The sequence below is a fragment of the Xenopus laevis genome, chromosome 3L, assembly GCF_017654675.1.
Source record: "Xenopus laevis strain J_2021 chromosome 3L, Xenopus_laevis_v10.1, whole genome shotgun sequence".
In the NCBI taxonomy this organism is placed as follows: Eukaryota; Metazoa; Chordata; class Amphibia; order Anura; family Pipidae; genus Xenopus; species Xenopus laevis.
The window spans coordinates 124,701,610-124,728,501 of NC_054375.1; the positions used below are offsets into that span (position 1 = coordinate 124,701,610).

Sequence of the window (26,892 nt, forward strand, 5' to 3'; positions counted from 1 at the left end):
ATTTGATCTGACTGGTTAGTGGCAGGTCAGGAGATGGCACTGAACGATCGTTTGATATGAAGGTAAATGTGCACGTCTATGGCCAAATGCTCCTCATCATAAAACACACCACCTCCACTCTGAATCATGTTGTGGGCTTGCTTCTCTGCACCAGGCTCTGGGAGGCTTGTGAGTGCAGAATAAATGCATAAAATCCTGGAGCAAAACCTAATGGCGTCTGCAAGGCTGTTCCCTCCAGATTTTAATTAAACCTGACGAGTTTGTGCATTTTGCAGAGAAGAACAGGGAGAAACTGGCGTGTGTCCATGTACAAATCTGATAGAGTTCCCTCCACACTGACTCCCGCCTGGAATTGCTGACAAAGGTGCAGCTTAATGCTGACTTGTACAATTGCTTATTATTGTGTTACTGTCAATCACTGACATCACTTTGCACAGATCTCTTTCCACTTTGACGTTTATGTAGATGCAAGATAATAATGTGAGGCCCAACTCTGGTATAAATAGGTGAGGAACAAACATAATGACTCGTAGGCAAGTGAAGAACCAGGAAATATTCTATTTGACCAATAAGAACAGGTTTCCTGATGGGGTGTGTCTGGAAGTTCAGGGGCAGATCATCCGCTTTGGGGGATTGAACCAAAGAAAACCTTAAAGTGTTGGTTCACCTTTAAATTAACTTTCCGTATGTTATAGAGTAACTGATTATAAGCAACTTTTCAATTGGCCTCTATTGTTTGTTTTGTTTTTTAGTTTTCGATGATTTGCCTTCTTCTGACTCCAGCTTTCCAATGGGGGTCACTGACCCCATCTTAAAAACAAATGCTCTATAAGGCTACAAATATATTGTTATTGCTATTCAGGCCTCTCCTATTCATACAAAGTTCTTAGACATGGAGCACCAGCAGCGTTAAAATCACTGCTTTATTGGGTAATCTTTACAACCTTGAACAAAGTGCACAGTTTGTTGTTCAACGTTTTAAAGATTACCCAATAAAGCAGTGATTTTACCGCCGCTGGTGCTCCATGTCTAAGAACTTTGTCTGGAACATTTCATTTCTCGAGTGGTTTCACGTAGCAGCACAGCAAAGTTTCCTCCAAGGGTCAGCAAGTGCTCCCTTTTTCTATTTTACACTCTCCTATTCATATCCCAGTCCCAATCAATGCCTGGTTGCTAGGGTCATTTGGACTGAAATTGCAAACTGCTGAATAAAAAGCTAAATAACTTTAAAAAAAAAAACATAAAAAAATGGAATCAATTGCAGATTGTCTCAAAATCTCACGCTCTACTAATACTAAAAGTTAACTCAAAGGTTAACAACCTCCTTAAAGGAATTATTCAGTATAAAAATAAAAACTGGGTAAATAGATAGGCTGTGCAAAATAAAAAATGTTTCTATTATAGTTAGTGAGGCAAAAATGTAATGTATAAAGACTGGAGTGAATAGATGTCTAACATAATAGCCAGAACACTACTTCCTGCTTTTCAGCTCTCTTGGTTTCCACTGATTGGTTACCAGGCAGTAACCAATCAGAGTCTTGAGGGGGGGTCACATGGGTCATATCTGTTGCTTTTGAATCTGAGCTGAATGCTGAGGATCAATTACAAACTCACTGAACAGAAATGTCCCATGTGGCCCCCCTTCAAGTCGCTGACTAACTCAGAGTTATAGAGCTGAAAAGCAGGAAGTTGGATTCTGGCTGTTTTATTAGACATCTGTTCACTCCAGCCTTTATATATTACATTTTTGGCTAACTAACTATATAACAAATATTATTTTGCACAGACTATCTATTTACAACGTTTTTATTTTTACACTGAACTGTTCATTTAAAGCTCTGTTTTAGCAAAGTATCAAACATTGTTACAGTAATTAGTAAAACAGCTGAACGACCTCAAAAATGAAAATTTTATATAAGCTTCATCATACTGAAATAAGAAACTTTCTAAATACAATCAATTAAATATTCTTTACTGTTTCTGAAATAATCAAGTTCATCTTCACTATTCCTCTCTCAGCATCTGTTTCTCTTCTTCATTTAGTCTTCATGCAGCAGTTGGGTGTCAGATATTCATTGACAGTTACATCCAATAGGGGCTCCCTTTCCTAGCAGATGTATTAGAGCTCACTTAAATAGCTGATTCCAATACAAACAAAATCTAACAAAATAACTGCCTTTTAATGGCAGCTCCATGACTGGCAGCTGCTAACTGCTCCAGCGAATACAGTAGGAAAACTATATTTTTTCATACAACTGAACTTTTCTTTACACACCTGGACTACTTCAGAGACACTCTGATATCTGTATAAGCTGGAGCCACATTGCCTTGTCACACTGTGTATTCGGATACTGCTGAGATGACAAAGTTTACTTTGCCTTTTGCACAAATTCTGTATGTAGAGAGACGTGATGTTTGGTGATTTTAATAGAGTGAGCTCTAATACATCTTCTAGGCAAAAGGAGCCCCCTATAAGATCTATTGGATCTAACTGTCAATGAATATCTGACACCCAACTGCTGCATGAAGAGAGAATGAGAAGAAACAGATGCGGAGAGAAGAATAGTGAAGATAAACTTGATTATTTCAGAAACCGTACATACTTTTTAGTTTACAGTATTTAGAAAGTTTCTTATTTCAGTATGATGAAGCTTATATTAAATTTTCATTTTTGCAATAGTTCCCCTTTAAAATAACCCTTCCGAATCGGATTTATTGTGTTACTTACCCACTTACTTATTTATCCACCCATGGCTTTTGCTCTACAATATGTGCCTGGCAAACAGGCTGTAGTATCCAGTATTCAGACCTACAGAAGTGACTACAGTTTGATCAGCCTTATACTTTCCTACAAATACAAACAAACAGGTTTAACATGGTTTATTTATTGTATTGTACATAAATGCAGCCAAGAAATAGGACTGAGCACACATATTCTTGCCTCTGTAATATATATATAAAAAGAAGGCAGGCTGGCTATTGTCTAGCATGAGCAAAAAGAGCAAGTAGCAATGCTAGTAAACAGCTATAGCAGAGACTGCTCTACACAGGTCTAAAAGACATAATAAAGAAAAGAAAGTTTTATTAAGAAGGCAGATCACTGGCACATGAGCGTATACTGGATATGGACCTGCCACCGCTACAGCAATGCACTATATCATTAGTTACCACGGAATATCTGTCAGACCAGCTGCTCATTCCATGAAGTGATCAAAAATATCCATACAAAAAATATATATATATATAAAATAAATATAGGATTCTACGTCTATTTACGGTCTATGTACTTGGAGTGTAAACGGTTAGGAGTGTAAACGGGTAATTTGGAGCCTGGTATTTTTCCTATACGTGTTGTATTAATGACTACGGTTATATATTTCGGGCAGCTCAGTGCTCAGTTAGTAGGACAGCCAAGATCTGGCAGTTTCCAGGCATGGGTGGAAATAAAGGATCAGCTGAGCAAACACGTGCATCACCCATTCATTAACGTACAAAAATAAGTATATGTAAATGGTGCTCCTAAAAAAATTGCCCCCCTAAATGTTTTCCCTTGTTTATAACATACAGCTTCAAATCTTACCTCACATTCTATGTTGCCTTCTCTAGACTCATATCTGGTACCTTCCATGTGCCCTTATTATACCCACCTACACATCGTCTCTCTACTGTCCAGCTCACCCAACATTACATTTGTCACACCTCAAATTACATGTCCCATTGCAGGGCATTTCCTTCCTTCCTCTCTCACTTCCTGCTCTTCTCAGACAATGTCTCTATTCATTTCCACTTCTCCAACCCATCACATTGCTGTTCCCTCTTTGATTAAGTCACTTACATCACCTTCTCTACCACATAAACCTTCTTTACTTCAAAAACCTTCTCTATCACATAAACCTTCTCTACTACATAAACCTTCTCTACTACATAAACCTTCTCTACTACATAAACCTTCTCACCTTCTTGTACATATCCATTTTATTTACCGCTCTTCTCTATGTCCCTGTGTTTGTACTGTTAATAACTCCCTCCCTAAACCTATTTTTTATTTTTATTTTGTAATTTGGTCTCCCATAATTATGACTATTTAATCCTACTGGTTTAATGTACAGAGAACAAGTCGCTGGCCGTTATTCACATAACACAAGGAGAGAAGATTTCAGAAAACGAGCTCTTGCCGCATGTGAATGATTTGTAACAAGGCGTCTTGGACATCGGCATCCATGTGACCCTGAGAGGAAAGAAAAAATTCAAGATGAAGATGATTGAAATCAGCTCAATTTAAAGGGGAACTCTGCACAAACATAACGTTTTGAAAAGTAAATCATAATTTCAAACAACTTTGCAATATACATCAATTTAAAAAATATGCAGACTTTTCATGATTTTTAATGGTTTGGAACAGTTCCCTAAGCCAAGCCCCCTGCTGATCTGACTACTTTGCTGAGCTGGCTGACTACTTTGCTGAGCTGGCTGACTACTGTTACTTTATGTGGGCCGCTTTATCAAATTTTGGTTTGGAAGCTGGAGTTCCCCATTAAGAATCATCAGCTCTGATTACCAAATGAGCGATCAAAAAAGGAAGACTCAATAGTCCATATATTTAGTTTGTCTTACTAATTTAGTTAACCTCTCATGCTGCCACTCGCTGTTCACTTGGTGCCACTAGTCAATAATGAATCTAGTCAATCCACTATTTTGGATTAGGCCGAATCCTTCACAAAAGATTCAGCCGAATACCGAACCGAATCCGAACCCTAATTTGCATATGCAAATTAGGGATAGGAAGGGGAAAACATTTTTTACTTCATTGTTTTGTGACAAAAAGTCACAATTTCCCTCCCCACCCCTAATTTGCATATGCAAAAAGGATTGGATTCGGTTCGGCCAGTCAGAAGGATTCGACGGACCCGAATCCTGGATTCGGGGCATCCCTACTAGTCAACACAGCAGCAACTCTGGCAGAACTATTGTACCACACTTTCATAAAGACCAAGTAGTCTCCAAATCTTTCCTACCTGGACAGCACTAAGCAAGTGTGAGCGGTAGATGGCAATGATGTCCTGGTGCTTCTCTTGAGTTTCCTGTGATACAGAGAAATAACAATGAGTGTCTGTTCATTTAATATGGGGGGGAGGTAAGAATTTATAGAATTTTTTCACTAAGGGGCAGATTCACTAACTTCGAGTGAAGGATTCGAATGAAAAAAACTTCGAATTTCGAAGTATTTTTTGGGTACTTCGACCATCGAATTGGTTAAATTCGTTCGAATTCGATCGAAATCGAACGATTCGAACGATTCGAAGTAAAAATCGTTTGACTATTCGACCATTCGATAGTCGAAGTACTTTCCCTTTAAAAAAAACTTCGACCCCCTACTTCGGCAGATAAAACCTACCGAAGTCAATGTTAGCCTATGGGGAAGGTCCCCATAGGCTTGCTAAACTTTTTTTGATCAAAGGATATTCATTCGATCGTTTGATTAAAATCCTTCGATTCGAAGGATTTAATCGTTCGATCGAACGAAAAATCCTTCGATCGTTCGATCGAACGTTTAGCGCTAAATCCTTCGACTTCGATATTCGAAGTCGAAGGATTTCAATTCGAGGGTCGAATTTCGAAGTATTTTTAACTTCGAAATTCGACCCTTAGTGAATCTGCCCCTAAGTATTAAGACCAGCAATACTAATTCTGCTTGACTCAACCTGAGTGGGGCAATACCTCTTCATTGCCTTATGAATAATATTAATTCAGGGTATACTAAACTGAATAATGTTCTTTATAGCAGTTTTAAAATGAAAAAAAAAAAAAAAGTGTGGAGATATGTGAGGGCATTAACCAGACACATTCAGCAGTCAGACAAAAAGAGATTTCCTACCTGGAGCTGGTGCTGTAGAGATAACACCTGAGCCTGCAGGAGGTCACTCGACAGTTTCTTCCCAGCAACTTCTGTCATCTGGGTCTTGGCCGTTTTCAGCCTCTCCACGTCATTAACCAGAACAGAGATCTTAAAAAAAGAGAACGTTAGTCTGAAACTGTTGCACATTGACATGAAACCAAACCGCTATTTCAATTATCTAATTTAAATGTAACTGCCGTCAAAGTTTAAGAAAAGAAATGAATCTAAACCCTATTGTTTTTAAATAACATACCACAAATAAGGAGTTTTAAAATGAATTATTTGCCCCACTGTCATGTCTCCCAGAGGCAGTTAGACCAAGCCACAGGATTTCATATTATTAGTTAATACCACTTAATCTTTCATTTTGTAACTGCTGCTGCTAAGAAACGTATGCTGGGATGCAACTGAGGAGTATGATTATGGGAATTTTTTCAAATCCATGTTTGAACTAAAGTTTTAATTATTGTGTGATCATTTCTTTTATCCTTTTCTTGCTAAAAGTGTTACCTGCTTAATAGCCTATAAAGAAGAACAGGCTTACAGCAGGGTGAATTACCCTTTCTTTTCGACACTGCTGTCTAGAGAGGTCTCTGAACTGTGAAGAGTAAGTAGAGGATGTCCTTGTATTCTATACAGAGTGCTGGCCATGGATGAATGGGACACAAATGGAAGGCAGAAATGACCCAATGTCAAACAAGTGTGAGTACATACAAGGATACAAGATGGCCAGCTTGAATGAGAAGCAACCAAACCCATTTAGTAAAGTGTTGTGATGACTCTAAACAGCTCATGTGTGGCTGCAAAATGACAACCCATCGCTGTGCTTTTAACCTGACAATGTCTGCTTTCAGTTTAAGGGAGATTTAGGCCTGGTGATCTGGTTACTCCTGCAAACTCTAGTCCAGTGATCCCCAACCAGTGACTCGCCCGCAACATGTTGCTCACCAACCCCTTGGATGTTGTTCCCAGTGGCCTCAAAGCAGGTGCTTATTTTTGAATTCCAGGCTTGGAGGCAAGTTTTTGTACTGCCAAACAAAGCCACGTGTAGGCTGCCAGTCCACATAGAGGCTACCAAATAGCCAACTGGAGCACTAATTTGGCACCCTAGGGACTTTTTGCATGCTTGTTTTGCTCCCCAACTCTTTTTACAATTGAATGTGGCTGTTCTAGTCCCACAGCACTAGTCATTTTCTGTTTTCACGCATGGAGATGACCATAGCTAGTATTGAGTCTAAGGATACAGTTGCCATTTAAATTCTGAGATTGGGATTATTTTACCTCTTTGTCCTTGTCTTTAAGGTCTTTGGCTGATGACATGATCCGACTCTTTAACTCTTCTATTGTGGTCAGAGATTCATCGTACCTTCCTTTGAGCTGTGAAATTTCATGTTCAATGACACTGCTACTCTCTCTTAATTTCACATTCTCCTTTTGTGATTTCTGCAACTCTTGGGCTAGTTGCCTGGCCTCATCATTGTCCTTGTTGCTGGTCTGCTCCATCTGAGCTACTTTCTGCTCTAGTTTTATCCTTGTAGCAGCACAATCTTCTTTCTCTCGCTCAGCTTCCAGCAAGTTGAGATGAAGTGTGTGTACTTCACTGCTGAGCTGTTTAAGCTCCTGTGATGCTGCCTGTGCTTCGTCTGCTTTCTCCTGCAGTCTTTTCTGTATTTCTGTTTGTCTCTTTTCCCAGGCCTGTATCTCTTGGGCATGCTGCACCAGGGAAATAGAACCATCTTTCTGTTTCTCAAGTTCTTTTTCCAGACTCCGTACTTTCTCCTGTTCCTTTCCGTACAGACTAATATGTTCTTTCATGTTTAGCTCTAGAGATAATTTGGTGTTGTCTAGAATAGCCTTTAGTTCCTCGTGCTGATGAATGGGAATGTACTGGTTGCTCAGTTGATCTTTCATCTCACTGATTTTGTTCTGAGCACTTAAGTTCTGTTCCCGTAGTTCTTGCTGTTTCTGCTTCATCCCAGTCTCAGACTTCTGCAATTCAAGAAGAAGAGCTTGCATTTTTGCTAGTTGGCTCTGCAGCGTAAACTTCTCTTGCTCCTGAGCGGCGCGTTCCTGTTGTAACATTAATTTTGCAGACTCCAGTTCTTTCTGGAGGGTTTGTGCATCCTGCTTATGCTGCTCCAGCCTGTGCAGAGTCTCTCTGGTTTTGCCGCGCTCCGTCTGCAGTTCTTTCTCTAGCGCACTAAGAGATTTTTGAAAGCTCTGCTCTTTTTCTTCTATACTGGCTAGTGGAGCATATTTCTCTGAAATACAGTGCTGCATTGCATCCAGCTCCTCTTTCTGCTCCCGGATTACAGTCTGAAGTCTTAGCACTTCCTCTTGAGATTGCTGTTTCTTGGCATGGGCTTGAGATAACTCTTGCAATATTTGCTCTTTTTGCTTTTGCAATTCCAACATTTTCTCTTCATGTACTTTAAGCTTCACATATTCATTATCTACCTGAATTTTAAGCTTGCTCATTTGGGCCTGCAAATCTGATAGTTCTTCTGCTCTAGTTGTCAGCTGTGCCCGCAATTCTTTGCGCTCTCTAACAATGCCTTCCATCTCTGCTTGCAAATCTGCCCGCTTGAGAGATTCACTGTCTGCCTGTGCTTGCAGTGCTGATTGTCTGGAACACTGACTCTGAAGCTTTGACTCTAGCACAGCCTTCTCTCCATATTCTTTTTCAACTTGCTTCTTAAGTGTGACCAGCTCTTCTTTAGTCCGGTCAAGCTCACTGGTTAGCATGGCAGTGACCTTGTGGTGGGTGGCCAGTGGCAGATAATCCTCCCTAAAACTAGCATTCTCCAACTGAAGACTACATGCTCTTGCAGTCTCCTCATCACATTTCCTCTGTGCGTCAGCCAGCTGCATCTCCAGCTCTATGACTCGTGTGTTCATGGATTGAAGCTGTTTTTCATATTTCTCTTTGGGGGTACTTGAGGCTTGAAGCAGAGATATATTTTCAGTTAACACTTTCTTTTCTTTCTGCAGTTTTTCCATATCCATTTCAGACTTTCTGTGAGTCTTTTCAGATTCAGCTAGTCTCTGGTTAAGCTGAGAAATGGTTTCTTCGAACGCTCTTTTGGTCTCAACGTGAAGCTCAGCTGGGACATGTCGGCTCTTCATTTGTGTGGTAAGGTCCTCAATTTGCCGCAGCAGCAGAACCTTTTCTGCTTGCAGTTTTTCACCCTCACGTCCAAGGCTGTGGTTCTTAACATTCATTTCTTCAACTTCTTTCCTCAATGTTTCTAATTTGGCGTCTGTTCTTTTCTTTTCTCTGTGTGCAGTTTCAAGGTCTTGTTGCACTTGTGCCAATTCCCCTTCAGCCATCTCTAATGCCCGGGACTTCTCATTGACTTCATTGGTAAGCAGGCATCGCATGTTCTCAAACTTGTCTGTGGTGACAGACAGGGTGAGCCGCTCTCTAGCCTCTTGTGTCACACGTTCTGCACGCTCCCTGTCTTCATCACAAACCGCCATCTCATCTTGCAGCCTGCGATTGTCCTTACGCAAGCGGGCATCCTCTCTACGCAGCTCTTGCACCAGTAGCTCATTGTGGCGCAGCTGATTGCGTAGTTTACCAACCTCAGCCGATGCACCCTCGTATTTCGCTTTTACTTCTCTCAATTGCTCCTGCATGTCCTCAGCACGGGAACTACCACTTAGAGCTTCCTGAGTCAGGTGATCCTTCAGGGCTAAGAAATGAGTTTGCATTTGCTTGACCTTCCCCTCAGAGTCTAACATTCTTTTCTGTACATCTCGCAATGCATCTTCTAGTTGCCGAATTTGCTGGTCAGACTCTGTCTTGCATCTATCCCTCTCTGAGACTAGTGCCACGCATTCAGAAGATCTCCTTGATAACTCCTGTTGCAACTTTATCGTCTCATCTCTTGCAGCTTCATAGTATCTACGCATAGTTTCCACTTCATGGCGCTGATCTGTATTCTCTCCTGGAAGCTCAAGGGGCCGCAGCTGAGACCTGGCCGGCAGGTGAGCTGCAAGCTAAACAGAAGTAACAAGAGTAAGAGTCATAATTGGTTTTAAGAAGGTTTTTTTTGTTTGAACAGGTAAATTTATTAGAACAGCTAGACCTGCAATTGTTTCTTATGTGCTGAAAGTGAGGCCTTTAAAACAGTCTTTTCACTAAAAATTTTAGATATGAAAAACAACAGAAATGCTTCAAAAACAGCATCTGACTGAAGAGCAGTTTCCAAAAGACAGACCCCCTTATGCAATAAAAGATATTAAAGGAACAGTAACAGACACAAATGAAAGTGTCTTAAAGGAGACATTTTATATAACCTTCATATTCAGATATATTACTCATCCTTCCTCAAAACATGTAATGATGCAGAAAGAAAAATGTTTTGAAAGCATTTTACTTCATTATATCAGAGTTGCAGAGAGTGATTTACAAGTCAGAAGTTAGGCTGGGAGTGTCTTTTCATTCTCTTACAGGAAGTGGTCACAGCACTGACTGACAGGCTGTCTTGTGTGTTCTCAGCATGCACATAATTGTCTTATGCTGCTGCCTGATCCTTCACTTTATAACAACATACCTTAATGTTCAACATAAAGCAATAGATGTGAAGATTAATACAAACTGTAATAGTATTTTTTTTTTTTATTTAAAGTACAACAGTATGCTCCAACAACTGAAAAGATGTTGATTGCTTTTTGTATACAACTAAATACTGTGTAGAAAATGACTATGGTAGTTACACTAACTCCTGATAAGCATTGCACCCAGAAAAGAATAAAATACTTTTAGTAGCAGATTATGTTTTATTTATAGAGAAGTTTGCTTTTCCCCTTCCCCCTATGCAGGGCGAAGGAGAGGAACAAGCAGTGGAGGGATGGAGGAAAGGGAGGAGAATGAACAGGGCAGAGAGGGGTTTAAATGAACAGGGCAGAAAGGGGGAGAAACAAACACTGCAGGGAGGGGGTTAAATGAACAGGGCAGAGAGGGAGAGAAATTAATTGTGCAGGGAAGGGAGGGGGGGAAGGAACAGGACAGAGAGGGGCAGAAAGAAGCAGTTCAGGGATGGTAAATCAAGCAGTAAGGGTTAACAGATGTCTGCAGGGAAGGACTGCGTGTGACATCATAAACACGCCCACTCCTCCCTCACTGGCTGCTGCTGAGCCTGATACTGGAAAGTCCTGGACAGGAAGTTGCAAAGGGGGAGGGTTTAACACAGTTTTCAAGCTAAAACAGACATTTTTGATCCAAAAGGTATTAAAATGAAAACTATTTCTTCTATTTTACATGGTTTAATGCATTGTGAAAATGTATGCTATATGTCCCCTTTAAAGTAATGAAAATATAATGTACTGTTTGCCCTGCACTGGTAAAACTAGTGTGTTTGCTTCAGAAACTCTACTATAGTTCATATAAACAAGCTGCTGTGTAGCAATGGAGCTAATCAAGCACAGGATACACAGTAGATTACATACATTCTAAAGAATTCCATTGTAGCTAATCTGTTATCTGTGTTATTCCTGTGCCTTGTCTCCATTTTCAGTTTATAGAAACTACTGAAGAGTTCTTGCTGCAAACACACCAGTTTTTCCAGTGCAGGGCAACAGTACATTATATTTTTACTTTAAGACACTTTCATTTTATTGGTGTTACTGTTCCTTCTAGTTTGTCTAGGTGCAGTAACTCATAGCAACCACTAAGAAGGATGCTTTATAAACAGGTGTCCAGTAATTGCTTCCCACTGAATTAGTGATTAGATCAGTAGCAAACTTTTCACCTTTTATTACATTTCCCTAAGGATGTCATCCCACTTTTAAGATTCTCATTTTCACAAGGTGTATGTAAAGATTTAAATTCAGCATGTTACATATTTCTAGGTATATATTTTCAGAGATATTAAAACACGTATATAAGAAAAAAATCTAAACCCTTTACATACCTGTGGGTCCATACCCAGTATAGAATTTTGTTTCATCACAACCTCATCTTTACCTAGAAGCAAAGAGAGAGCGTTAGGAGAATGAAACATCCCTACTTTTGGAGGCCACGAGAGACTATTTTAACTCACCATTATTGAATGGGCTGCTCTGTACCAAGTAATTCTTCTGCTGTAAAAGCATAGAGGAACATGATATGACTAAATACTCATTATTTGTTATTTTATAAACAATATGCTAGTTTTACACCTCATTTCTTGCAGAGTAAAAACTTGTTAAAGCCGAGAACTGGTGGAAACTGCATTCAAAAATAACTAGTAGAGCCAAATTACCATTTTTGAACATTTTGGCCAGGGATTCATATATATATTAGATGACGGACGGCGTAAGTAGAAGCGCCGAAACGTTGAAATAAACCACTTTTTTGTTTCACTCAGAAAGTCCTTGGTGTGCGGTCTTTTTTGACTGTATGTGTGTGCGTGTATATATATATATATTATATATATATATATATATATATATATATATATATATATATATATATATATATATATATATATATATATATATATATATATTTATTTATTATGTCCAAGGTACCTGCACTCCAACCACTTTGATATTTTCACGGGTGCTTGGTCAAAGTAATACTGTATAATCATCAAAGGATGGACCAGCACTCCAGTTCTGATAAATAATGGTGCTTTTATTCACATATCATCGTGCGTCCAACGTTTCGGCCCGCATTGGGGCCTTTATCAAGGATGCGGGCCGAAACGTTGGACGCACGATGATATGTGAATAAAAGCACCATTATTTATCAGAACTGGAGTGCTGGTCCATCCTTTGATGATTATATATATATGTCCATGTGGGCAGCACTTTTTAGGCTTTGTATGTGATTTTCTAATACACTTTGACTATTTGTCTTTATATATATATATATATATATATATATATATATATATATATATATATATATATATATATATATATATATATATATATATATATATATATATATATATATATATATAAAAATATATAAAACCTGCTTTTTAGTTGTGGAGCTGCCCTTATATGGACAGTCAGAATATGAGGGTAAATAAGCTACCAGGTAATGGCAAAATAAAGCCTGTCATAGAGTCACTGGCAACAGCTGCTGAATGCTGAATTTTTGGCCAAAAACAGCTTTACCGATTGATATTTAACTTGGCCTTGAAAAGTTCTTTCCCAGTAGGTCTGCATTGGGCCTCTATGTAAAATATTCAACAGCAAGGGGGGAAAATTAGACAAAGTTCCAACTGATTGGAGAACATGTCAAATTGGCATATGCCTTTATGTATATTCTTTATTTTCTGCTATTCATTGATTAAAAGGAAGGGAGTGGGGCCAAGAAGGCAAGAGGGGAGGGAAAAAATCAGTATCTCTCAGTGTATGGCCAGCTTATGACAAGTAGGGATGCACCGAATCCAGGGTTTGGTTCGGGATTCGGCGAGGATTCTGGCTTTTTCAGCAGGATTGGGATGAATCCTTCTGCCCGGCTGAACCAAATCCAAATTTGCATATACAAATTAGGGGCGGGAAAATCGTGTGACTTTTTGTCAAAAAACAAGGAAGTAAAAAATGGTTTCCCCTTCACAGACCTTATTTGCATATGCAAATTAGAATCTGGATTCGGTTCAGCCGATTTATTCACGAAGGAATGGGGGTTTGGCCGAATCCAAAATCTCACCTCGTAATGTCTTACTCTTCCTCTCAAATTTTCCATGGTTCTTAGACATTCTTCCAGTTCTTTTTCTTTTCCTTCTAAAATTGCTTTCAGATGCTCCTTCTTTAAGAAGATTTGGTATATAATTGAAAAAAGAAAAAAAAAAAAGAGAACAGTGAGACAAACAAAAAGGTAACTTTGTTTTCAGTATTCCTGCATTAGAAGAATTTGACCTTTAGGCTCTCTTACCTCATTCTCTAGGTCATCAGACATCAACTGCTCCTGTCAAAAACATAACATTAGTGCTTATATATAGGACAACACATGATTTGGTATTTTCACTTTCCAGCCTCACATCACATCTTTGGTATTTTTACGTTCCAGCAGAAAGATGCATCATAAAAAGCCCATATGTGGCAATTCCTGTATATACAGTATTTCTTTAAACTTTTCAGATTTACGGATACAGGGATTGCTCAAACTTTATACAAAGTCCAATCCTTAAACAATTATTTAAACTACAATTGATCAGACCTTGTACGAAGAGATCCGCTGCAACTGCTTGCTGAATGTCTAGTAACAGACTCAGAAATATTGTACTTTTGTATACTATTGTATGTATTGTGTGCTACGAGTCCTACAATAACCTTCACTGACCTTTCAGAAGCCATACACACATGCACCAGCATATTTTAGCAGATGCCCCCTTACTTGGCTGAGTTGATGTTGTAATCCCTCCACTTTCTCAAAGAGAGTTCTCTGCTCATGTTGTATTTTCCGAAGCCTCTCCCGTAGGTTCTCATTTTCAGCTTCCAGATCCTGTATTTAAAAAATAAAAAAAAGGAAAAAAATCTGCATCAGCTCCTTTGTATTGAGTATATGGAGAAAAAGTATCCTCATATTTCTATTACTTAATATAACAGCTATATGACCTAGGTATATATACACCATTGTAATTGCCAGTCAATAATAGCATGAGCCTGATTTGGCCCAACACAGGCAAGATCCACTTAGTAGGCAAACTTGCCAAAATGAGGGAAATTCACGGTGTATGGTCAGCACAACTCAGCTGATCACAGAAGAGTTTAAGCGTGAAACCAAAACAATTCTTCCTTACTGCTTTATTTAAAAATAAAAAATTGTTTAGATAAAAGTAGGATTTACTCGCAGCATATGTTGTATGTATTTGTTTCATGTTGAAAAAAGGTATAGGATCTCTAAACTGGAAACCACATATCCAGAAAGTTTTTTTTATGGTAATCCAAATTACAGAAAAAAATCTGGAAAACCCCAGGCCCCAAGCATTTAAGATCATAAATTCTATTTTTGTATTAAGTATGTGACCCATGCGGTTCATTTTCTTTGCTAGTGTAAATACAGCAACATCGAAAACCCAATCCACTGCCTTCTGTATGTGTCGGATCCATCTGCTCCTCAGTGCATACGCATACAAGGTGCAGAAGGTAGCGATCAGCTGTCTGTGTAACAAAAGCTGTCAATGCTTTGGCCCTTGGATCACAGAGCAGAGGATTGCAATCAGCTACTACTATTGCTTTTTAGAACCAGACACTGAGCACAAGTTAGTTTAGGGTTCTGTGTCTCTCTGTGTTTTCATTCCCAGTGATGCCATTTGGAAGAGAGCCAAGATATTAAGCAGGCTTTTGTTTTACTGAAGAGCAAACCAACTCTCTGGAGTGTTGAATTTGTCTTCCAAATTTTTGGCTGATGTAAAACACTATGCTCCTTTTTGTCTTAAAGTAGAAGGAAAGGTTAAAACTATGTAAGCTTTATCAGAAAGGTCTATATAAATACACCAGCAAACCCTCAAAGTAATGCTGCTCTCCTCTGTCAAAAGAAACACAGCATTTCTTGTATTGTGTACACATGGACTTCGGTATCAGACTTCCTGTATTCAGCTTAAATCTCCAGGGCTTGGGCTTGAGCATGCTCAGTTTGCTCCTCTCTCCCTTTTCATTCCTCCCTCCTAGCTGTAATCTGAGCCGAGAGCTATGAGTGAGCAGAGAGAGACAGCCAGGAAGTGATGTCACACCAAGCTAATATGGCAGCTACTATCCTACAAAGAGACAGTTTCTAGAGCTGTTTACACAGGTATGTGCACTGCTGTGGTTAATCTATTGGCAATAAACTGCCTTGGTAGCTTTCCTTCTCCTTTAAAAGTTTGGTGGAGAAAGGTTAAATGTTGACTGAAACTAATGAAAAAATAGTCTGGCTGTTTATCATGGTTTGGCCTAAGGCCCCTGGTTCCTGGGAAAGTAATTGTGAGCTTCCTATCTTGTGGAGCATGATAATGCCCCCCATGTGTACATCAGGATTCATACGTTCTTGACCTTAACTCTTGTGAAACACCTTTCAGTGAGCCAGGTCCAACTGCACTACCATCAGTGCCCAACCAACCTCATTTGTGTGCTGGTAAGACTGTTGCAGCAGCAAAGGGAAGACCAATCTTGTAACACCCTTAGTTTCAGGACTAGTCCTTGGACACACTTACCAGTGACTTATCTTTAGACACGACACTACCATCTTCCACCGAGTTTTGCTTCGTCTTTCTCTGAAAAGATGTACAAAACAATAGTGTACTTCAGATTTTGAACAGTACAGGAGTAAGTGAAAGTTCTGAAAAAAGCATATAAACATTACAAAAAAGCATTTAAACAGTATCTAGGAAATATTGAATAAAAAAAAGTTTTTAATTTATTTGAATTCCTGCCAAAATTGTTATATTTACTTTAAAGGGGAACTATTGTGAAAATGAAAATTTAATATAAGCTCCAGCATACTGTATGAAACTTTCTACATACAATCAATTAAATATTCTGCATTGTTTCTGAAATAATCAAGTTTATCTTCACTATTCCTCTCTCAGCATCTGTTTCTCTTCATTCTGTCTTCATGCAGCAGTTGGGTGTCAGCTATTCATTGACAGTTAGATCCAATATATCTTATGGGGGGGGCTTTCTTTACTAGCAGATGTATTAAATGCTCATTCAAATAACTGATTCCAGTACAAACAAAGTCTAACAAAATAACTGCCTTTTGTAAACATTCTGCATGTAGAGAGGCAGGATTTCTGGTGATATTAAAATAGAGCTCTAATACATCTTCTAGGCAAAAGCCCCCCCCCCCCCCATAAGATACATCTGATCTAACTGTCAATGATTATCTGACACCCACCTCCTGCGTGAAGACAGAATGAACAGAAACAGATGCTGAAGATAAACTTGATGCTGGAGCTTATCTTAAATTTTCATTTTCGTAATAGTTCCCCTTTAAGGGCAGGGATTCAGGAGGACATTCAGTGTTTAGCAGCCTATGCAATTTCTCCTTCATTCAGTTGAATAACAATTGCCTTGTTCCACACAGTAAACCTACAGGCCAGAAGATCATCATTTGGAAAGATTCACTGTCGTGTTTCCAAACGATAATGATCTGACTTTTGGGTGCACTCTACAGGTTCAAGCCAAATCAAGTGAATCGAGAGGCAAAATTGCGTTTTGCCATTGGTTCACTGAACAGGGCATTACATTGGCAGGAAACTGCTCTGAATGACCCTTGTGGGGAAGAGGAAAGCTCAGGAACCCCCCAAAATGTAGTTGGAAACATGCATAAAAATGCAGACTTAAAGGGTTGGTTCAGTTTTGAGTTAACTTATGATGTTATAGGATGGTTACTTCTAAGCAACTTTTCAACTGGCCTTTGTTTTCTCTTTTTTATAGTTTTTGAATTATTTGCCTTCTTCTTCTGACTCTTTCCAGCTTTCAAATAAAAGGGGGGGTTGTAAGTATACTAATATATAGTTATGCTACTTTTTATTAATCATCTTTCTATCCAGGCCTCTCCTATTCATATCCCGGTCTCTTAATCAAATCAATGAATGGTTGCTGGGGTAATTTGGACACCAGCAACCAAATTACTGAAATTGCAAACTGGAGAGCTACTGAATAAAAAGCTAAATAACTCAAAAGCTACAAATAAAAAAAAAAAAAAAAGAAAATCCAATGGCAAATGGTCTCAGAATATCACTCTCTGCATCATACTAAAAGTTAATTTCAAGGTGAACAACCCAATTAATGAAGGCACGTAATAGTGCTAAATGGAGTTTCAGCTCTCATATGGACAAGGCAAAAATCACCAGAATGCGCAAAGGTCTAATAGTAAAATGAATGGGCCTGGTGGGCTGTCATCACAACAACAAACAATACAAACTCACCGTACGCAGAGAAACAATCCTTCGCACAGGATCTAGCACTGTGATGAAAAAAAAAAACCTGGTTTAATGAGTTTGATGTAAATTCATTATCCAATGTACAAAACACTACACAAATGTTTGTTATGCAAGCATATTTTATGTATAATGTAAACCACATGGACTAGCTTGCCTTGAGGGGAATTCTCCATGGCCGTTTTGATCAGGGTCAGGACCTCCAGGTTATCTCCAATCCTGCTGTAATATGCACAGTCATGACCAAAGGAGTCAACCAAGTTAACATCAGCTCCAGCTCTTAATAAGACATCCACTGCCTCCTTACAGCCATACTCACAACCCAGCATCAGTGGGGTCCTGAGAAAAAAAAGAAAAAGACAGTTGTGTTACATTGTAAACCGCCAAAAATGATATGCAACTGTTGGTTGGTTGTGCTGTAAGGAAGCAACTATGTGAATTTATCTGTAATGCTTACAAAACATAAGTACATGAATACAATTAAACCATTAAGTGCATTTTTAGGGGTTTGGGCAGCCATCTCAGTGCATTCTGCCTGATCCAGTGGTTTTAAAAAGAACCAGCACTTCACAATAGAATGGTTTTCAGATAAACTATTGTTTCTCCTACTCAATGTAACTGAAGGAATCATGGTTGAGCTTGGATGGTTTTTTTTGTAACTTTTTTATTGGATAAATTCAAAGTTACATCAAGTGCACAAGTGCTTTTGTAATAGGTACATGCAGAGTGTGTCGCTTTAAGGGGCACATTTACTTAGCTCGAGTGAAGGATTAGAATAAAAAATACTTCGAATTTCGAAGTATTTTTTTGGCTACTTCGACCATTGAATTGGCTACTTCGACCTTCGACTATGACTTCGAATCGAACGTTTCAGACTAAAAATTGTTCGACTATTCGACCATTCGATAGTCGAAGTACTGTCTCTTTAAAAAAAACTTCAACCACCTACTTCGCCACCTAAAACCTACCGAGCACCAATGTTAGCCTATGGGGAAGGTCCCCATAGGCTTTCCTAGCTTTTTTTGATCAAAGGAAAATCGTTTGATTCAAAGGATTTAATCGTTCGATCAAGCGATTTTTCCTTCGATTGTTCGATCGATGGAAATGCGGTAAATCCTTCAACTTCGATATTCGAAGTCGAGGATTTTACTTAGACGATCAAATATCGAGGGTTAATTAACCCTCGATATTCGACCCATAGTAAATGTGCCCCTAATTGTATGTGATATTATCCATATTTTTGTAAATAAATCATATTATATAAAATAAACAAAAACCATAAAAAAAACCAACAGTTCTAATTTTTTTCAATATGTATTTGATAGCATGCCATTTCTAGTGAGAGTTGTAGATGCATTAGTCTAATCATGTCAATATGTTTCCGAAAAGGACCATTATCAGTTACTATTCACTGAGTTGGGGTGGTTTTCCTAACAAACCCGTAATGATCTAATTGCACTCCTATTATAGGTCAGTGGGTTTCCCCACTGACAGCTCGTATGGAGCCCAAATGGCAAGAAATTTGGGAGTTCTATTTTGAATATGAGCTGTAGTGCCCTCTAAGTGCATGTTTGTGACAAGTTTCTTATAGACCTCCACAATTGATGGTATGATGACTGATTTCCATTTAGCTGTTTATTAATATGCGTGCCACCGTTAATATATGGTTCACTAATTTCTGGGAGGAGTTCGTTTTCTCCATAGGTTTTCCTAGTAAGTAAGTTGTTGGGCTTTTTATCATATCCCTGCAAGTAACTTTTTCTTATTAAACTATGTATCTCATCCCAATAGGCAGCGATCATTGGGCAGGTCCATAACAGATGGTACAATGATCCTGAATTGGCACATCCCCTCCAGCACTGGTCTGGGACATTTGGGTAAATTTTGTTCAACTTTTGGGAGTTATGTACAAATGTACATATACATTTTCTTTCTGTTTTACACGTTATCCCTGTTATGGCGTTGTGCCATATAGCTTTCCAGTCCTCCAATTCTAAGGGACCCTCCAGCTCTTGTTCCCAATATAGCATATATTTGTGTTTTTGGAAGTTGAGCGTGGATGTTTTGAGTGCTATTCTACCACTAGGTGGAACATGGGACCATTTTGAACAATGCAGGTGTCAGGGAGCTATTAAACTTGTTACCATCCCATTGTTCTGTGGATAGGCTGCTAGCGGGAAAAGGGAGGGGTGATATAACTTCAACTTGCAGTGCAGCAGTAAAACATGACAGAAGTTTATCAAAGCACAAGTCACATGACTGAGGGCACATGGGAAACTAAGAACACATCTAGCCCTGCATCAAATTTAAAAATTAAATATTAAAACATCTTTTTGGGACTGCCTTAGGTGCCAATCTTCCAGAGCAGATTTAATACATAACATGTGGTCGTGCCCCCCTCTACAAAATTTCTGGCAGGAGGTGTCAAACTATGGTGCTCAGGTGGCTGGTAAACCTATTCAGACACAATTGGAATGGGCACTGTTCAGCGATGTTACACATCTAACACAATTAACGAAAACAGACAAAAACTTAATAGGGAAATTGGCGGCAGCGGCCCGAAAAACAATACTACAGCATTGGCTGAGTAAAGACCCCCCCAACATTGTTTTTGTGAAACAAAAACTACACCACATTTTTTATATGGACTGGTTGGAAGCCACAACCAGTAAGGAACACAACACTGAAAAATTTTTCAAGACATGGGAGACTTACATAGGAACCCTACCGCAACAAACCAGACATCTCACAATACATACATTTCGCTATACAACATGGTATGACACAGCGTTGCTCACGGGACACCCGATGGTCATGGAGTCATCCCAGCACCTTGGAAACCAACCATTAAACCGACAACAACCGAGTCAAACACCCCCCAGGAGCCACCAAACCAACAGATTGTTAAGTTCTTATTCGTCAAATCCTATGTAGAGACTTATTCAACTACTTAATCTCTTATCTGAGCTGAAAGTTCAATTGTTACTGTTTTTCCATTTACAAACCATAACCAACCTCAGAACACAATACTTTAGAATTAATGATAGATAATGTTAATCATACATGACAATGTAATTTTTGTGTGAAAACCTTCAATAAAAACAAGTTTTAAAAAAAAAAAACATCTTTTTGGTTTTTTGAAAAACAGATTTTAATGCAGGATTCTGCTGCTGAATTTTGTTAGAAAAATGTTTTCCAGTGATAGCATCCCCTTAATGCTTGTCCTACAAGGTGAATCCAAAATGCAGATTGTAAGTTCCTGTGAACTAGGTTTACATGTCCTCAAAGATACAAAACTGGTGGCTCCTGTTCCATTCAGGGAGACTTTTTCCAAGGAATATGAACTAAAAAGCTGTCTATATGTGTCCCAACCTCTTCAAATCAGAATTTTAAACATCTGAAGTCACAAAGCACACAACAGAAAAAAATATGGTTCATATTTGTAAAGCCAATAAAACCACCTGCAACATACTTATTCTGCTTGTCTCTGGAATTTATGTCTGCTCCCTTTTCTATTAAAAGTTGGCATATGGCAGGGCGACACATCTGGGTCGAGAGAGCCAGGGGAGTCCTTCCATCCTGCAGAAAATAACAACCCATAACAATGGATAATTAATGAAAAGAGATAGTATATTGGAGTATAACAACAATTAGCATTCATTTCACCCTACCTATCACCCACACAAAAAGTCCAAAATGGTCTAAAAAAGTAAAAAAAACAAAAAAAAAAAACAATGGATAGATAAAGCAATCAATGGAAAAAAAAAGGTTGGGATTTGAAAAACAGCATTCTTACCCCATCTTTTGCATTAACAGATGCCCCATGATCACAGAGAAGCTGTACACTGGAACAGCAATCAGACATGGCTGTATGACAGGAAAAGAAATCATCACTAAGCAAGTTACGCACAAACGTGATAACATATGAATGAGAATAAAAGGTATAACATAATGAATAGTTAGTGCCCTAGTGATGCTCTTCTAAACCAGGTTTTTCTTTTTTGGCAAAAAAAAAAAAACACAATGTTTTTATCCAACTTACAAGAACCTCTTTGGACTAACTGTGCAATTATTATTATTCTGCAATCTCTTACCTGCATCATGTAAAGCAGTGCGTCCTTGCAGATCCACATTCTCTGTTGGGCAATTGAACTGGAAATAAGCAACAAAAGAACCATTTAGTTGTCTCAGTATCTAATACATGGAGAATTTAAGGAATCACAAAACTAAAAGATCACCTACCTGCAGCAATTTCTGCAGACACAAGGAGTGGCCATACTTTGCTGATAAATGCAGAGCGTTTCTACCTGAAGAAAAGGTACATGATAAAAATTAGCACTTTATGAAACAGGTTTTTCTATGTTGTTGCAATGGAAACAGAAAATAATCAGTTGAGTGCCAGGAAGCCGTGATTTAATCACAGACATTAATATTGCTATAATGCACATATAATCATTACTAATCAACAGGTCTCAATGCCCATCCCTAACACTAGAGAAGTCTGAAGTTATAATTAGCAGCTTTTTCCATTTAAACATTTGCAGACATGGGAAAAAATGAAATTTAGCTGTAAGCTTCAAGTTCAGTTGCCTAATACTTGTAATATTCCTTTATTTACATACCTGCTGCATCTGGAGCTGTGAGATCTACCCCATGTATCAGGATAAGATTCAGGCATTCCAGGTGACCCTTTGAAGCTACAACATGAAATCTGAGGAGAGACAATGAAGCAGATATTAGTAGGAGACAAAACAGAAAAACCAAAGCATGATATAAAGGAGAAGTGAAAGATTTGTCCAAGTTGTTTCATTGTACCTGCTACATCAAGCTGCTATACATTCTATGATTAAGTGTTTGTTAACACGAAACGTGTAAGGCTGTAGATACAATAAACTACCTTTCGCTTTGAAAACTTTTTCCTGGTGGAAGTTTGCCTTTCTGAGTGTCTGCTTTAAAGAATTTTAGGTTGTCCGCTCCATAATGCTGAGGGCTCAGGGTGGTGCATCTGTGCCACTTCCTAAACGTAGTGAGTTACTATGCTACTAACTTGGAAACCCCAATCTTTTATATCACATACAAGCTGCTATACATTCCCAAACTTCCGCGAGTGCAGTGCAAAGCAAAAACATAACACTAGTGTATTTCTGATTGCACAGTTGCATGAACATAGTTGTTTTATACAATTCTACCAATTCCAGTACAAGGCTTATGTGGTGTATTCAAAATTATCCTTTAATCCAAACATTTACAATTCTCTTTACATAACGAAAAGGGAATAGTTGAGCCCCACTCTAATTTTGGGTCCCAAGCCATAGGTTAAGAATCACTGCTCTAATCTTTGGTTGACCTGTAACTGTATTCTTGCATCAAACACATATTTTAACATAACATTAATCACAAGAACTGGGTAATTAAATGATTGCAGCCCCATTATAGGAGTTTGCTTTGGTGGTCTAGGAATAAGTAAAGTCAGTAACGCGGGAAGAGTTCTTGATTGTGTGTTAATAATTTGCACTACTACTGTTTAAATCCAATTAAAGGGGCTGTTCAAGCGCCAAACACTTTTTTCAGTTGAGTTGTTTTTACGGTTTTCCCAAAATTTAAGTTTAAAGTTTAATGTTCCTGTCTCTGGGGTTTCAGTCTTGTAAGTCCATGTGCAGATTCTGAACTGTAACAATTTGCTGCATTTAGTTGATACATTTCTTAGCTGTATCTATGGAATATTAGCAACTATTGTATCAATTCTAACAGCTGTCCTTAACGAAACTCGGGGATTCTTCTCAGCAGGAACAAAGATAAGAAATGTATTAACTAAATGCATAAATGCATTAATTTGGAACAGTTAAAGAATCGGCGACCCCCCCTTTGCTAAACATAAAACTTTACACTTCGGTATTAGAAAAACAGCCACACATAGAAAATGGAACGTAATTTGAAAAAGTATTTATTTCTAGTGATCTGTCTGAAACCAACCAAACTTAAAAAGTGTTTGAAGGTGAACAACCCCTTTAAATGTATTTTAATAAAAATACAGTTTCAGTGTTATGTGTTTTCAGTTGTTACGACATGAAAAGTACCCGAACAATCAAAAAACTAGACAGGTTGTATGGATTCAGAACTCTCTTTTTATTACCTTGGGCACATTTTGTTCAGCTTGTTCACTGCACTGCCATTTGTAGACCATAGTAAGGCGTTAAGATGGTTATATTCTTTAAAGCCTATTAATAAAGGTTTAGTTGGCAAGAGACCAGCCCTTTAACTCCTATCAAATGTACAGTAAACACTGGAGAGAAGGCAGAGGCATTCCACTGTGATGTTGTGCAATCTTCATACTGTTTTTGATTTGGGATTTCCTCACCCTCCGCCTGCTACTGGGAGCTGATCGCTTCTCCAAATATGGAAACGATATTTAGAATCAGCAAATAACCATGCAGAACAAGATATATATTCTGTTTAAATACAACAATGCAAGCAGGAGGAGGGTTACGTGTAATTACACAGTGTTCTTGAAAGGCCAATTACACCGAGGTAGCAATAAGCAAACTAGTGTGCCCATACCATCAGATATCATCATACTTAATAATCAGTTGATTCCAATGGTTTCCCTGCAGTGAGAACAAAAAGCCTCCTATTTATGCACTTATCCCCTCATGTAATAAAAGACATAAAGTTTTCCCTTGATGCTTTAATAGCAACCAATAAGATGACAGCTTTCAAACAGGTGACCAATAAATGCTTCCTGATGAATGGGTGCTAAAGGTGTGACTTTAACCTGTAATTAACTTCACACATATCATTAGTTCACCACATTAACGTGTGGAAATCCCACATACTTTGTTGTTCTCTTGCGTGTGCCATTCCTTTAATTACAACTTACGCTGTGTGTCCCTCCAAGTCAAGTTTGCTGGGATTAACACCCTTCTTGGCAAGTGTGGATGAGACTTTCTCTGCATCTCCCCTCTCTGCCGCTCTCATCAAACGTTCATCATATTTATTCCAGTCAGCCGTTTGCTGTAGAGGGGGGAAAAAAAAATAATATAAAATTTAAACTACAGTATTAAAGATAACCAAAAGGTGCTGAAATTATTCTGCCATTATCCCCCAAACATTTGCACCTAAAATGGTGGTTCATTTATCACAATTCCTACAGCTCAATAGCTAATCTCAATCCTAGGGATATAGGCACAATATTTAACATTATTTCACCTAACAGCCTCAAAACTAATTGGCTCCTTTGAGGTCACCCCCCTCCCCTTATAACAAGGTTACAGATACAAGAAAACTCTAATCTATCACTCATTCAGCCATAGTTCCAATAATATCTAGGGCAACAAATAAGTCTTCATCCCAAATGTCCTCCTAATTAGGAGTATCTAGTCATTTTACTTACCTATAGGGCCAGATCCTAAATTTGGGAATTAACAAAAATTATTATAAAGCACAAATTCATATTTTGTGCGAACAACCAACAAAAATTTGGTCAGATTTGCTGACTGCCCAGCTGGCATAAAGCATTAAATCCACAATCCCTAATCTGCTTTTTCCACGACAGCAAAGGGCAGCTCCTCGACTTAATCGACAGCCAGTAAAAACAGAATAATAGATAGGCAACCATATTGTGTGAGGCCATTCGTATGATATTGGCCTGCGGGCAGACTCGTAGTCTACCATACGTCAGAACAGGGTTCCTGTTGATAAAGACTTAATGAGGGTCTGCCAAGAAACATCACAGCAGAATGCCTGTATTATAATCCAGAACTTAAAAACACAAACTTAATGTAAAATGGACCAGAAATCATGAAAATGACTCTGCAAAACAAAAAAAGGGAGAGGTAGACTAAGCAATATATAACTAACTGCAAGGAAAATGGTCAACACAAACATCTTCCCATTCTCTACAACCTTCTCATATAGAGCGGACTGACAGACTGTTAAGAAAACATCCATTAAATTTCCGCTCCCCCATATCATGGGAATTCCTGCAATTCTTTGAAGGCGCACAGAAGCTTTCTCTGTGCCGTGAAGAGCTTCAGTACATTGTGTACACTGTGTACTTTAAAACTCTTTTTTTGTTGTTTCGACTTTTCCCTTAATTAAGCCGTTAAATGGTAAAGAGTATAAATGGTCATTCCAAACCACAAAATGTCTCGTGTAACAAGTGTCAGATATAAGAATGAAAGATCTTCTGGCAAAAAAATAAAAAACAAACAAACCAAGAACTTACTTTGCGTTTGGAAGAACAGGCAAACCAGCGAGTCATTCTGGCCACTACTAGTCTTTCAGTTAGTCAAAGTAGCCCGCAGTGCGGTCAAGCAACGCTCGTCCCCATTGACACATTTCTGCCATGATGACAAGTGTCACTTGGCTTGTGACTTGTGAGCAGGGCACACGAGCACCTGACCTTAAGACAGGGCCACCCTGCTGGTCATTGCGAGTCCATGATGCAGATGCCTCCACTAATACTTTGCTGAATGTTTCACTGTAACTCTCTGCCCTCCTCTTCCCTCACTCACAGGCTTCTCTCTCCCCTTCCCAAACTCTGCCTCTTTTGCTTCTTACACCAATAGCTACCGCAGCCAAATCACTCCCCTCGTAAACAAAAAGTCTGGCCCCTCTCCTGGGGGGGGGGAGGGCTGCTCTATTTTTTGCCTTGGAAGAGTCGGACAGCTGATACAGTAAAGAGGATCTGTTCACACATGCCGACATTCCCTTGCATCGAGCTTCAGGGAGGCGAATATTATAATAACAATTAGTGTTATTTACACTGGGCTTACCCTTCACACTCACATGCAAGAACGTATATCACACCTCTAGAATGGACATCAGTCAACGCTAGCTAATATATCACAAATGAAGGTGTCCCTCTGCGTTATATAAAACACTCTCTCAGCGTGTGCCCGAGCACCAGAAAAAGATTTACAGAATAATAGACATCTGCTATGGATTGCTGATCTGAAACAGAGAACCTTTAAAACCTTGCCTGGGAAAAGTGCCGAGCGCTGGTAGGCCGAGCCTTGCTAAACTCTTGTTCTGAGCCATTATTCTAGGGGACTGGGTGAGGGGGATCTTTTGTCTGAGCAATGAGCGATTGATTGCAGTAGGAATGCCAATGGATTCCAAAACAATCAT

At 38.9% G+C, this 26,892-nt stretch overlaps 1 protein-coding gene across 4 annotated transcripts in view; it reads right to left on the bottom strand.

The window, feature by feature from the left end:
- Positions 1–2,865: 2,865 nt before the first annotated feature.
- uaca.L (uveal autoantigen with coiled-coil domains and ankyrin repeats L homeolog) overlaps positions 2,866–26,892 on the bottom strand; it is a 44,598-nt gene continuing 20,571 nt past the window's right edge. For 2 of the 4 annotated variants that reach the window (XM_018253342.2, XM_041586912.1), the window contains exons 2-19: positions 24,641–24,774; positions 22,386–22,474; positions 22,006–22,070; positions 21,858–21,915; positions 21,560–21,630; positions 21,236–21,342; positions 17,921–18,102; positions 17,752–17,789; positions 16,033–16,092; positions 14,235–14,342; positions 13,773–13,805; positions 13,548–13,646; positions 11,944–11,983; positions 11,815–11,867; positions 7,178–9,898; positions 5,876–6,004; positions 5,016–5,081; positions 2,866–4,228 (exon numbers count right to left, since the gene is read on the bottom strand). In XM_018253342.2, coding sequence (XP_018108831.1) covers positions 4,157–4,228; positions 5,016–5,081; positions 5,876–6,004; positions 7,178–9,898; positions 11,815–11,867; positions 11,944–11,983; positions 13,548–13,646; positions 13,773–13,805; positions 14,235–14,342; positions 16,033–16,092; positions 17,752–17,789; positions 17,921–18,102; positions 21,236–21,342; positions 21,560–21,630; positions 21,858–21,915; positions 22,006–22,070; positions 22,386–22,474; positions 24,641–24,774 — 4,125 coding nt within the window. In that variant the 3' untranslated portion in view covers positions 2,866–4,156. Of the gene's footprint in view, positions 4,229–5,015; positions 5,082–5,875; positions 6,005–7,177; positions 9,899–11,814; positions 11,868–11,943; positions 11,984–13,547; positions 13,647–13,772; positions 13,806–14,234; positions 14,343–16,032; positions 16,093–17,751; positions 17,790–17,920; positions 18,103–21,235; positions 21,343–21,559; positions 21,631–21,857; positions 21,916–22,005; positions 22,071–22,385; positions 22,475–24,640; positions 24,775–25,987; positions 26,285–26,892 lie in introns of those variants that run through there. The other 2 variants (XR_001934916.2, XM_018253343.2) reach the window with 2 other exon arrangements.